The sequence below is a fragment of the Botrytis sinoallii genome (assembly GCF_014898435.1).
Source record: "Botrytis sinoallii strain Bc 23 chromosome Unknown BSIN_034, whole genome shotgun sequence".
Taxonomy (NCBI): domain Eukaryota; kingdom Fungi; phylum Ascomycota; class Leotiomycetes; order Helotiales; family Sclerotiniaceae; genus Botrytis; species Botrytis sinoallii.
Window position 1 is genome coordinate 115,433 of NW_024066061.1, and position 13,495 is coordinate 128,927.

The window sequence follows — 13,495 nt, forward strand, 5'->3', positions numbered from 1 at the left end:
TTACCTATTCAGAGTGTAGATTATGAAGCCTATGGTTCGATTCCGATGACCTACTTGTTACTGTACGGCCCGACGTATCAACCGGAAAATCTATTAATACTGTATGCTCTTGAAGCAATGAATGAGTTACGGCTCGCATTCGGCAATGTCTCGCAAGTACAGCATCATATTGTATTTCTGTGCCGTATTGCAGCACTTACCCTCAGGACTTTCTTTGAAAAGGTGTGCTTTGGGTTTTTGTTCTGCCGGAGAACAACTTTAGTCACCCATACTTCCCATACCTCCTGATCAAGTTTTGGGCAAATCTCAAATCTCAATCATCTAGGTTATGCCTATGTCTGTGCGCAAGATGGACGCTAAATCTACTTCATTCATGTCTATGACAATGCATCGACATGGCAAAGACATAAAGTCTCTGCTTGTTTCTTCCCATTACAGAAACATCAACAATACTTTCAGAAAGGACATTCCTTAGTATTCCACACAGAATCATTTCAGAAAATTCAACTTATATTCAAGAGGAAAATATTCGACATCACAACATGTCTCATCCTTGGCTTGTTAAAGAACAAGACCAGTGCAACTATGGTCTTCAATGGCAGCAAGTAATTGCTACCAATCAAGCACCAAATGTCGTCCTCGGTCCACACAACTTTCATTATCCTCCAGAGAAAAATGCGTTCGCTGTTCAAGGTCAACAAGATCAGCAATACATTCAAGACTTCGAAACCAACATTCGCTCCTCGCTCAAAGATTTTCTTGTCTCTGAGCTACCTGACTGTACATGGACCTTGAATATTCTTCGACTTGGCTTCGAAAATAATAGAAGCGACAATCCGATTGTTCTTCATCTATTTATTCAAACCCCAGATTACTTCCTGGATATTGAAAACAACAGAGAGATTGAAAACAACAGAGAGATTGAAAACAACAGAGAGATTGAAAACAACAGAGAGATTGAAAACAACAGAGAGATTGAAAAAATTAGGAAAAATGCTATCAAGGTCCTGGAATGCATGGATAAGATCATCTCCCAAAAGAAAAAGACTTCTGAGAAGTATGTATTTCTTACTCACTCCAACTTGTTCATGGGGATATTCAACTGACTTGACATATTAAGATACTTCATTGACATTTGTCAAATTTATAGTTCGACACTTAGAAGCTCCGCATTGCAAAGCAACCGAGGTGTTGATCTCACACATAATTTTGAAAATATATATGAAGAATACACTCCACTTCCTGAACTCTCGATCGGACGCGAAGAATACAATACTGCTGGTTCCTTGACTGGTTTCCTGAGACATAATAATGATATCTACAGTCTTACTTGCAGACACGTTGCTTTCCCGGACAAAAACTTTCGATCCGGCTACAAACATCAGAAGGGAGAGGAAAAATTGCAAGTATCTATACCTGCAATGAAGGATCATGGTGAAACCAAGGGAAGATTGAAATTTGCTCTTGATAACATCAAGTTCGGAACCAAAAACGTACGCTTCGAAGATGCGGCGAATATCGACGAAGAGTATATGTTGCGTATAGAAAAACAAGAAATCCATCGAAAGTCATGTCTCATTCGATACAAAGCGGCTGAAGACTACTGTCCTAATGCTGGCTACGTTTCTACTGCTCCAGAAGAATGGCGCAAAGTTCCTGGTTATACTGGAAATCTCGATTGGGCCATTATCAAAAATCTTTGCGTTGGCACCAGTAACACAGTCAGTCCTTCATTCCTTTTCAAGATCTTTTTTTGCGCAGCAATACTAATTTTCATTGTAGTTACCTCGAACAAGATTCGTAGAAGAAACTCAAATCTCCAGTTTGATTCAAGGCAAACAAAAGAAAATCAGTGGTCAATTGACGAATGTAAAGCTTTCAATTCAAAGTGTCAGGTGTTACAAGATTCAGAGGAATTCAATATCAAGCATCCGAGCTCGTCTTCGGTCCTTGGCACAAATAGATTCTACTTCAAAGCACCAAGTCGAACATTGGGTTGGCTGGCATGTGAATTGAATGGCATCAGAAATATCCACCATGAAAACGGTCATGGATGTTCAGAGGAATGTGTATTTGTCGGAGCGATGAACGGAGAAAACAGCATCTGGTGGAGGCGATTCTGGTGCCCTAATCTATGATATCGATATTGACACTACAGATGCTGATAAGCATACTGCGGCTCTCATACCCGTGGCTATGATTTGGGGTGGTAATCATCATGGATCGGTTATTTCGGGCTTTGGTGATGTTACATATGCGACTCCAATCGGCGCAGTGTTGAAGGATATCGAGTGTGAAATGGGATGGGATGAGGGAAGCCTTAAATTTTGCTAAGCGAAAGATGGCTTTACTGATTAGACCTTGCATTCTGATCTTTACTAGACACGGATGGAGGTTATAGGGTGGGATTAGCCTGGACTCGGGATAGTATAGTTGTGACCATATGGGGAGAGGGCTTTACGGGCTAGCGGAGTGTCAGGCCCATGGAGCTTGTGTTTATATTGCTACTTTTTTCATGGTTTTATGACCTTATGAATTTATGACTTTAAAATCACAACAGTAACTACATATACTTCAAACAATCAACAAGAAATTCCTGTAATGATCCTCCAGCTACAATAAATGCCAACTGCTATGAGCCGAAATATATTTTCACACCAAAACTCATTATTTATAATCCTAAATTTTCTTATTATTATTAATATAATATAACTTTTTTTGTATTTATTTATTGATTTATTTTTAATCAAAATTTAATAAAAATAAGATTAATTATTTTTTTGATTTTTTTGATTATATTATATAGATTGAAACTTAGAATTAATTCAAAATAATTAGATTTATTAATAAAATAAACGAAAATCAAGTAACTTTTTTAATAATTTAATTCAATATTACGAATTTCTATAATATAAATTTCTGAGAATATTAAGATATCAAAAATATTAATTATTACTATAAAAACTTTGTAGAAATAAATTTTGAAACAATTCGATTTATAAATCATAAAGATTTTTGATCTTAAAAATATAGCAAAATATCGGTTTTTGATGTGAAAATGAATTTCGGCTGATAGTAGTCCCTGTGGTGACAGAGTTAATATCTATATACGAATAAAATGTCAGTATAAATCCCCATATAAATATTTGATACATATATTATTGAATTCAAACTTTGTTTGTCCCTAACGAAATACATATTTCGTCACCAACGAATTTTTCCAGTTCAAAATGACAACCGTTTATTATTGATATTTAATAAATATAAAGAAAATAAAGGCCCTTCAGCTGAAGAGCTTTAGGAAAGGTAGACAGAAGGGAAGCAAGCGTAGAAACTAGGAAGAGAAGAGGAATAAGCGGGGAAGCTAAGAGAAGAAAGGGAGTGAGCGTAGGAGCTAAAGGAAGAGGGGAGCGAGCATAAAAGCTAAAGGGTAGGACAGGTGAACGGAAAGTATTAGCCGAAAATCTAAAGGGGGGTCTGTTCACAGATCACTCACTTTACTTTCGATTTATTCTTCAATCAAAAGCTTTACCACTGTGCTATACAATACAGAATGTACTGTTTAAACAAGAATCTTAATCAATTCTAATATATATAATTATATTTTGAAATCGATTATTAATCGAATTCAATACAAGTAAACTTTTTTATTTGTAAATAACCTTAAATCAAAACTTTCGAAAATCAAGAAATTTTGAAAAATCAATAAATTTCGAAAATTTCTCTAAGTCCTTTTAAAGTAAAAATTTCTAATCATATATATATATAAAAGTTAATCACATTAATACTGTATGACCCATTTTTTCAATATAATATTAACTATTGAAATTTTTAATACAATTAACAAAATGATTTATTCGTCAACCACGGATTCTGCCACCACAGGGAGTTGGCTAGTACTGTATTTCAATGTATTCGTCACATCTTTGATTCTATCTCTTTCGATTCGTGTCAACTCATGTTTCTCAATTCATATCAATCAGCTCATCTTCCTGTAACCTAAAATATCAACTTCACATTCCAAGTAAGTATAATAGGTGGCTCTTTAAGCGTAGTCGGGGGAAGTGAATTGTCCCCATGAGATTTTAAATGCTAATTATATTGATAGAATTAGGTTAATATAATCAAGCATTATCGAGGTGATATAGTTATTGTGTTGATAAAGCTAATGATGTATCTGTTTTTGTGATTGTTTCAAAAAGACAAAAGAAGATTTTTTTACTATAAAACACACATTCGATTTGATTTCGTTGGTCTTGATCTTGATCAGAAACACTACCAAAATCTTGGAGGGAAAATTCACTTTCCCAGAATGGGAGCTAATCGGCTGTTTAAAGAGCTGGCAGATGGTGGGGGTCACGTAGAGGTACATCGGATGGGAGGAGATCGAAAATCGAAATGTGATGAATGCTAATGATCATGGGGGGAACTGGATGATGGTATGCTGTGAGGACCTAGGTAAGGATATTGATTATCTTTTGAATTTTAGGATCTCAAGACTTGAAGATCGGTTGAATATTGGATGTTCAGAGAGTGTTTTGTGAGACTTGGGTGAGTCTGTGGAAGAAATTTATGTGGAATGAGTTGATTTTATTGGAAGTGCATGCATAAACTAAAAACACAGAAAGAAACCATTTCAATAATCAAAGCAGAGATTAGGTCAACCATGAGAATTGGCAGGAATCTTGAAGTAAAGTCATGAAAGAAAATATCTCACGCTGTGCATCGTACTCGGCGGGAGAAGTACATTTGGTGGGGTGGGTAAGCGGCGCATCCACGTTTAAATGATTGGCGAGTTCTTCTCATGTATGAGGAAGTATCGATGCGAACACTATGACTCTATGAGAATATGAGAATATGATGAATAAGGAAGATGAGGAGGAGGAAGTTGGTGCAAGGGATCAATTGATATGCTGAAAATATGGTTGTGAAACCAACTAGCTAATGTACCTATATAAAATTATGACAAGAGAAATGAAGAGATCATGTTCATCGTTGGCTGTAAAGAAAATCCGGTTATTTCAGACGATAGAATCAAAAGAAATGAAAACAGACAGAAACATGGTTGAATCGACAAGGCTCTGGTACTCGAATCTCCAAGAGGATGTGGAGCTGACGTGCGTGCTTGGCAAAAGCCTGGATTTGAAGGTAACCCCGATGAATGGCGCAAAGAACTCAACGTGCCTCGGTATCAAGATCTTCATCGTAGTAAAATATATTTAAGGGGATTTCTTGGCCACCGGGTAAGCCGAGTCGTATTCTTTCATCTCGAGACTCGTGCAGAGTCCAAATTTCGGTAGTTGGCGAATAGGTTTGCATTTCTTCAAATTCATTGTTCGATACTTGTATGCCATTCTCTGTAGTCGGATTTGTCGTTACACGCTGAATTTCTGATTGGGGAGAGCTATTCTGTTCGTTCGGATCTTCCTCAATGGTAAGTTGATTGTCGTAGTGCGATGCCATTACGCAGTCGTGTGAGAAGTAACCCAAGTGACGACAAGTATATTGGGAACTAGGTTCATGGGTTTGAGCTTCCAATTCATGCAAGTCATTTTCTGACATATAGCCAGCATCATGGCTGGAGCCACCAAAACTAGCTGCATTGCTTGCAAAAAAATCTTCTTGTTGTGGTCGGTGATCGAAGTGGGTGGATTGTGGATGAGGACCTGCGGGAGATTCTGTACAGGGATGGGGAGATCCTTCTTTTTTGGGGCCAACAGAATTGCGAAATCGACTGAGATCAGCGTTGTGATGGTAATGTTGATGATGAGATTTACTCTCAGTGCTTATGAAAGTCAGTAAGATAATCACAACAAATAAGTGATGTTATCTGTGGTACCACATACTTGGGTTCGGATTCCTCCCGAGCCTGCCTATGAGTTGACGCGGAGTTTGATGACATGGTGTAAGAAGTAACATGAGAGATTTTATGCTTGATGATAAAGCTGATCACAAGAATGAAGGGGATGTGAGCTGGATAATCGGTAGTCTGAGTCAAAGACAGACAATAGTGACCTAAGTAACACTCTTCATAGATCTCAATTTCAATGATTGCGCGGGAAAATAGAATGAAGAAAACTTAGGAACTTTATACACAACTCCTGAAGAACACTTCTCTTGGAAATCTAAGAAAAGATTAACAAAGTATCGTTACAAATAGCGAGTAGGATATCTACGATGCAAGACGCAGGGGAAACGGCCCGACGGTATGGCTATGCAAGATCGTTCTTCAAGTGAGTGAAGGCATTCGAAAGTATGACCCCATTATAAGCTAGCTGATTCAAGTTCATGAACAAATATGAGGCTAGAAAGTTAGATAACCAGACATCACACGAACAAGGGCGTGTGATTGGATATAGGAAGAGCGCTCTTTTTACCATTTCCAGCAATGGCGGTAGGGATCTTTTTATAGAAAGACATCCAATATGCAGATATATGGGTAATTACGCTAGTGGAATACTGAAATCGCAGATATAATTGCTGATTTCCTTGAAGACTTTCAAAGGGTATCGGCTATGCACCTCGACTAAGCAGCTCAGGGGAGCAGTAGAAAGTGGCATCGTCATAGTTCGAGCTGTACGAGGCACAGTCTGCTCGATAGCTTTGAAACCAATCGTCCATATTTTAACCATGCAAACCAGGCCAGATGTCGTGGAAGGCAGGTCATGAGCGGCCCGTTTCAGACCTGTTGTGCTCGCAGACAGCCATCATCGTAAATGTATCGAAGTGGCTCATATCATTAGCCCCTGCTTTCTCTAACCTTATTGGATGTTTGAAGAACATATCTTGGAGCTTAGAAAGATCTAGAGCGATGAAATGAAATGAAGCAGCAAGCAATTTGTACCTTGTGCAGTCGGAATTGGAAGGTGGTAGGAACCTGAAACGATGTGATTAATACAAAACATCGTGTAGAAAGCTTCACCCTTAGCATGGTATTCTGATTCAACGACCGATATAATTGATAAAAGTATGAATCAGTGCTGAAATTCTATTTTTTGATGTTTCAAATGTTTGGGGGACGTTGGGGGACAACGGGTGGGACACTAATAAGACGTTCATAGTCACACTGCTTACGTAATGCAACTTCCTATTCATGAACATCCAGGTTTAGAGTCAACTTGAATTTGTCTACACCACAATCAACTTTGTCAGCTCATTGCTTTGTGAGATGAGAGACTATGGACTGAGCATTCCCACGAACACATGTTGCCATTCAAAAGTACAATTTTTCCGGGGCGGATAGTCGCAGAAGAAACAAACAGTTTTCTGTTCACGACATGACCATCACTGCGCATTTTCGAACACTCGCACCAACAGTTCATAAACTCTACATATTAAATTGCACACTTTCGTCACCAGCCACCCAGTTATAGCCGTGCTGCAAAGTAAAGGCTCTCACTTAAATCAAGATCCATAATTGGATGCAATGAAGTCAAGAGCCCTTTTAATGCTCGTGGCTTGAGCATGGTTCACTTGAGCCTCGTGCAGGACCTCTAGGTCTTACTGTACCGTTCGCCAATCCCGATTTCAAGCTATCTGATAAGTGACAGATATGCACCAAGAAGTCAGCTGAGCAAATAAAGATTAAAGATCTGAATTTCTAGACTCTGTTGTTTCAAGGATTTCGAGCTCACATTTGAGAAGCATTAATGAGGCTCAAGCTTTTTCCGTAGTTTGGGGTTTGATTCTTTTGAAAAATTGCCCTTATACCACGATACGAGCCGACACTTTACTGATTCTATTGCATACCAGGGTATACAGCTGCGTCAGCACTGACATCACATACCTAGTATTATGGCTCTGCCTAGACTCGGCTCCAGATTCATGTTCAATATGTGCTACATCGGAGGAGAACGAGATATTAACTACATTCTTCTCTTTTCGCGTGCTGTCTCATGAAGGACTATGGAGCGAGTGATTACAATTGACAGATTTCTCAAACACAAAGCACCAGAGAATGCGGATACGTGCATTTTGGGGCGCACGCATCAAACGCGTTTCACATCTTTTCTGCGGTGCACATATAATCTCCAAAATTCGCATGAAAGTATGCTTTCGTCTGGCGTACGAGATGACGTTCAAGGAACCATATCGTTGTCATGTTTCCACAGCATACGAGCCGGCACAGCTTCCGGATGAGTCTCCGCAAATAGGAATTCGAGCTCTCCCACCAAAATTTTAATTTGCTTAGTTTTGAGTACAGGAATCTTTACCGTGGCAGCAACATGAAAAGTGTTTCTTAGTCGCTAATTCTCTAAATCGCATCGTATCTGATGAGATTTCTATGGCCGACCTGCTCTCATGCGAGACGTGCCTTAAGCGACAGGCTCGAGTTAACAAGTCATAGGCTTTTATCTCCTTTGTCAAAACCTCCGCATTACGTTATTTGTGTGTATCTTTCTTCTCTATTACTCAATGTCAAAAATAATAAGAAACGGATCAGTCATTGTCAACTGCTATCAGCCACTTTACAAAATCACATCAAAAATCGTCATTTTGCTACATATTTAGTTCCTCGAAAAATAAATTTTGTTTTTATCAGATTCTCATCAAAGTTAGTTTCATCGAAAATTCTTATACAATCCTGAGTATAAATAAAAAGTTTAAATATAAACACGTGTTTCGACTAACAGTAGTTGACCAGTATCATCTCCTCTTTGAAAGTAATAAGAACAAAGAAAAGTCAGACTTAAAGCTCCACTAATTTCTTTCTTTAAATTTAGCGCTATTCAACCTGTCTATCAGATAGCTCTTCAATCATCTTGTAGTATGTAAATCCATAAATTACTCCAGCCCAGGCTGTATGTACTGGACCCGGTCACTCACTATCTCAGAATCGGGAGGTGAGTTGTGATGGATTTGCTAAGTTATATTTTCTATGGTATCTGAATTGCCTCGAACATAATGTTTCTAGATGGTTTGAAAGTATGTGTTAATCTTCAAGTGCGAACTAATATAATAGTAACACTATCATATATTTCATAATCTTGTAGCCTTCGAGAAGAGAAGCACTCGAACTCGAAAAACTCAACGTAATCTTTTAAGTTACTTGAAACAAGCACTGCGAATCTGGACTACTCATTTTCTCTGCTCTCTCTACATATACTATATACTTATTCACAATTCAATTCCTGCCATCTCATATCTCTTATCAATCATTTTATTATCATCATATTTTCGATTAGGTTTGAAAAAAAATCAAACATCATTTTATATTTTTGTACTGTATAGTCTTATAAAGCTTTCATTTTTATACTGATGAGTCTCCGACCAGCAGATATCTTCTGAAGAAAATACAAAGAAATCATAAATCGTGAACAAATTGCAAAAGTCAAAAGGTGGGATAAACAATAGAACAAAAAGTCATAAAGCATAACTCGTTACCTTGTACCTGGTTTGTATGTTTTTCCTGCCTTTTCCTTGTTTCCTATCCAAATAAAAATCCACTTACCTTTTCTCTCTCCACCCAAGACCTGTGTCAAGGGCCTCATATCCTTTCCTCAACTTCTCAAGCACTGCTACCAGAGCAATCACCCAATCTGAAACTCGCCAACTCCGTTCCTTCGAAAACTCTCCCCGAGCATCTTCTTCTCTTCTTGTCCTCCTTCACAAAGTCTGTCAACCTCAAATCCGGCACGCTGCACCATTCCCATGTAGACAAACTCGGACACCAATCTAGACTTGCGGACGCAGCTGAGCTAAGTGTAAAAGATGAAGAAATGGGGATGCGGCAAACAGTAGGAGACACGAAAATCTTCAGGGTGAATGTAGGGCTCGGTTGAATCGGGGATTCGGGGGAGGCTGGGAGTTCGGTTGGAGATTCGGGAGTGATTGGGAGCTCAATCATAGTCAGAGAATTACGTTTTGATGGAATGGCCTCGCAGACCTCGAGATCTGAATGATTCTCTGGTGCAGGGAGTTCCAAGATTTGCGCTGCTGTGATCCAGCCTGTACAATCATCAGAGGATAATGGCATAGGTGAGCTGTCGAGCGAAGGAATCGCTGACGATGAGGATGAAGCGAGAAGTTTGACTACATGGAACTTTGCTTCATCCGAATCGCTCCAGCTTTCAGTCGATTTCGATGATCGTTGTGATGTTGTTCGCTTTGGAACATTAGCCTGGAGGGTTTCAGCTAATGCTGTAGATGCATCTGCGAGGTTGATTGCGAGCTCAACATTTTTTTCAAGCATGACGACCTTCTTGGATTCTTCAGCTGAGTGTTTGAGTGCAATCTGGAGTTCATTTTCAAGAAACTCAACCTTTTTCGATTCTTTCTCGAACAACATCTTGAAGTGGTCTGCAAAGGCTTTTTGTTGGCTTGGAGCAGCACGGGCCGTGCGGAACTTTCGCACCTCTTCTTCAAGTTGTTCGTTCTTGTATTTGAGTTGATGAATCTCTTCCTCAAGTTGTCGGTCCATGTTTTCGACTTCTCGGACTGCGTTACTGAGCTTGACATAGGCCTTGTGTGTTTTTTCCGCGTAGATTTTCCAAGCCCGCGTTTCGTTCAAGGTTGCTTGTGCTTCTCTGGTAAATATAGGGGGCGTTCTGACTGAACGGTGTGGTTGTATTGTAGGATCGACTTTCCTACCTTCTATAGTAGTTGCTGTTAATTTAGGAAGCTTGATAGTGAGACCTGGGAGCAAGCTATTTTGAAGACAAAATGAGGATTGTGAATTTGGACTTGGGGATTCGAGCTCACTTACATTGACCGGGTTCGAGTTGAGTGGGAGGCATATTCTAGGAGCTGCTGGCAACTCATAATATCTGGTCATCTGCACCGGTTGGCCATCAACAATTTTTGCGACGTTAAAAGGTTCAGATACTATCATTTGTCTGATCTTAGTCGAACTATGTCCCCGGAAAGCCATTAAAGTGGTCCTCTTTGGAGTGGAGATTCTCCGCATGATTTTCCTCTTCATGACAACTATACGTCTTGTGTGTTGATGATGAGGCCAAAAGTATTTCTGGAGACGATTTTTGGTTGGCGACATTGACATTGTGTGTCTGACTTCTCTAAGATCAAGATCTATTGAGGCGCGTGGAGAATCTGATATGGGATATCGACATTCCGGTGCCGAGCTACTTGTCGCCTGCGACACATATTGTGGCACGGAAGTATTGATTCTGAGACTCTCTATTCCTGATATACGTCTGACCATTCTTGGGTAGAATGTCTCATCCATGATGTAAGTTTCGCCTACCTAGTGTCTTGAGTTTTCGAGAGGTGGGTGATCAAGATTCTTCAAGAATTTTTAGTTTTCACTTACTAACGATATAGGTTATTTATGATGGCTGTTGCGAGATGCAGATGAAGAGAGATTCTGGAGAATTTGGATGAATCCGAAGAAAGCATTATATATCGTCGTAAATTTTGACTGTTCAACCTCTGTTCCAAAAATTATGATTATTGATATTTTGTTTATCACTGACAAACAAAGACATTGAGAAAACAATGTAAACAAAGGGACCTACCAAGTGTCTCAAATACCAACAAAGAAAACTCCAGAGGATAATTTGCATTTGAGAAAGAAAGCTCATGTGATATAACATTTAGCGCTATATGACTTCTAACTCATAGCTAGATCGTAGACTTGACGGTATAGTCGCATCAGAAATCGTTGAATCTGGTTTGATCAGCAAAGACACATTGATTTGAGTAGCAATATCAGTAACCACATCAATAGTAGTTACTCCCACCCCGAGAAATTGAGGGGGTTCCAAGCCCTGAGTCACGACTAAACGGAAGATTTGAGCCAGATCTCTGCGCTACTGTGAGAAAGTTAGCATAGCCTGTAAAAGGTGTTCAAAACAGATTGATATACCTGATCGACCATTGGTCTAGAGAAGTCTGATGCTAAAGATGCTCCTGGATTTCCCACTTTTAGACCTGCTCGCATACCGTAGCCTACAAAACCGGACGGCTGACCAGAATTAACATTGATACTTGATAGTGGAGTTCGACGAGGGGTAGCTCGACCATGGGGTAAAGGTAAAGGTGTTCCAGCCATATGGCTTTGTATGTTGTTCATGCCGATACTCGTAGGAGGAAAATTGCTGGATGCTAAAGGCTGTCGATGAGAAGAAGGAGTCGCCTGAACATGGTTATCTGTAATCTTCTTAGTAATTAATTCATGGTTGAATTTGAGTAATGACAAGATGCTTTCGTACATTTCTGAGAAACGTGACTTTGCCCTTGGCTACCAATAGTATCCCACTCACTACTATGTCGTCTTCTTTGAGGTGGGGGCGGCATGGTTGAGTCGTGAAAACCGCCAGTACGATTCAGTCCACCGGTCTGTTGATTAGCGTAAAGAGGTGGTCTGTGTTCATTTGTGCCTGGATTGTCCGTAAAGCGATTGCCATTTGACGTTGCTTGTAATGTATCATCAACTGCATTTGAAGCCGCAGTCTGGACTTGATCCAACATTCCTCTGCGCTTTATTTTATCGTAAAGTTCTTGGGTCTGAAGTAACTTCTTATTCCTCTCCTTGAGATCATGATGGAGCTCCTCATTCTTTCTTCTCAAAGCATCATTGTCAGAATTCATTCCTACATCAGTGTTTAGTATTTATTTGGGAATAGAGGAAACCATATAAGATCCCACCCTGCATTTTGTTGCGAAGGTTCGATATTTCGCTGTTTGCATCATGTATTATCTTGTCCATCTGAAAATTCAGCGTTGAATACTTGTCTGTCAAACTTTTGGCAAGGTATTCTTGATAAACACTTGAAGCTCATTAGTAAAGCTTGTAGCATCAGACTTTAGAAACAAACATCTCTTGAGTTGTTTGATATGCCCAGAAACTTAAGGCTCGGCCTGCACACTCCATTATGACGCTTGGATTGAGTCCACTCAACACGCTCGTCTTATAGTCCTCACTCGGGTTTAAATTTGTAACGACAACATCGTCGGGATTTGGTAAATGCATATCGCATGCGGGACATGTTGTTCGTCGATTCTCCCGTAAGCTTGTTGAAAGCTGGGATTGATTTGCACACTCGATGCAAAAGACATGACTGTAAAGAATAAGTAATGAAATTTAGAGTGAAATTGTGAATATGACATATGAGACCGGAAATCGATGGAAGACAAACCTGCAGGTAGTAACCACTGCATGATCCTTCAACTCTTTCCTGCATTTCAATGCATTACAGCGAAGAATAAACTCCATTTTCTTTGTGCATACACTGTCGCCGAACGAGGTTCCTTCTCAGAGCTACTCTTCTTCGTCACCTACATTAAGTGCCCATTGTCATTTTGATAATCGAAATGTATAGTTTTCAATTATAAGCAACACTTGATGAAACGAATTGTCTTGCTTGTTCCAATACAGACAAGACTTGGTGGATAGAATTGACGGAAGTGATATTTTGAGTTCGAAGAAAACGGCCCGAGCCGAACGGAGAATACATTAAGTGAAATCTTATGTTTGGGCGGTCAAAAGTGGCATAAAACTTTACTCCACAATTTTTGTAAGCTGTGATAAGTGACC

At 39.5% G+C, this 13,495-nt stretch overlaps 4 protein-coding genes across 4 annotated transcripts; 1 reads left to right on the plus strand and 3 right to left on the minus strand.

Annotated features, from left to right (window-relative positions):
• Positions 1-542: 542 nt before the first annotated feature.
• On the plus strand, positions 543-2,334 carry EAF02_011633 (uncharacterized protein; the record flags this gene model as incomplete). Its single annotated transcript, XM_038907680.1, has 4 exons — positions 543-1,057; positions 1,121-1,721; positions 1,783-1,995; positions 2,095-2,334. The coding sequence occupies 4 exons, from the start codon at positions 543-545 to the stop codon at positions 2,332-2,334; spliced, it is 1,569 nt and encodes a 522-aa protein (XP_038752497.1).
• A 2,841-nt stretch (positions 2,335-5,175) lies between these two features.
• Positions 5,176-5,902, minus strand: EAF02_011634 (uncharacterized protein; the record flags this gene model as incomplete). The annotated part of the gene is made up of 2 exons (XM_038907681.1): positions 5,176-5,785; positions 5,847-5,902. The coding sequence occupies 2 exons, from the start codon at positions 5,900-5,902 to the stop codon at positions 5,176-5,178; spliced, it is 666 nt and encodes a 221-aa protein (XP_038752498.1).
• Positions 5,903-9,508: 3,606 nt separating this feature from the next.
• Positions 9,509-11,185, minus strand: EAF02_011635 (uncharacterized protein; the record flags this gene model as incomplete). The annotated part of the gene is made up of 1 exon (XM_038907682.1): positions 9,509-11,185. The coding sequence occupies one exon, from the start codon at positions 11,183-11,185 to the stop codon at positions 9,509-9,511; it is 1,677 nt and encodes a 558-aa protein (XP_038752499.1).
• A 373-nt stretch (positions 11,186-11,558) lies between these two features.
• EAF02_011636 (uncharacterized protein) lies at positions 11,559-13,174 on the minus strand (the record flags this gene model as incomplete). The annotated part of the gene is made up of 6 exons (XM_038907683.1): positions 11,559-11,768; positions 11,825-12,108; positions 12,171-12,551; positions 12,607-12,728; positions 12,777-13,019; positions 13,098-13,174. The coding sequence occupies 6 exons, from the start codon at positions 13,172-13,174 to the stop codon at positions 11,559-11,561; spliced, it is 1,317 nt and encodes a 438-aa protein (XP_038752500.1).
• Between the last annotated feature and the right edge of the window lie 321 nt (positions 13,175-13,495).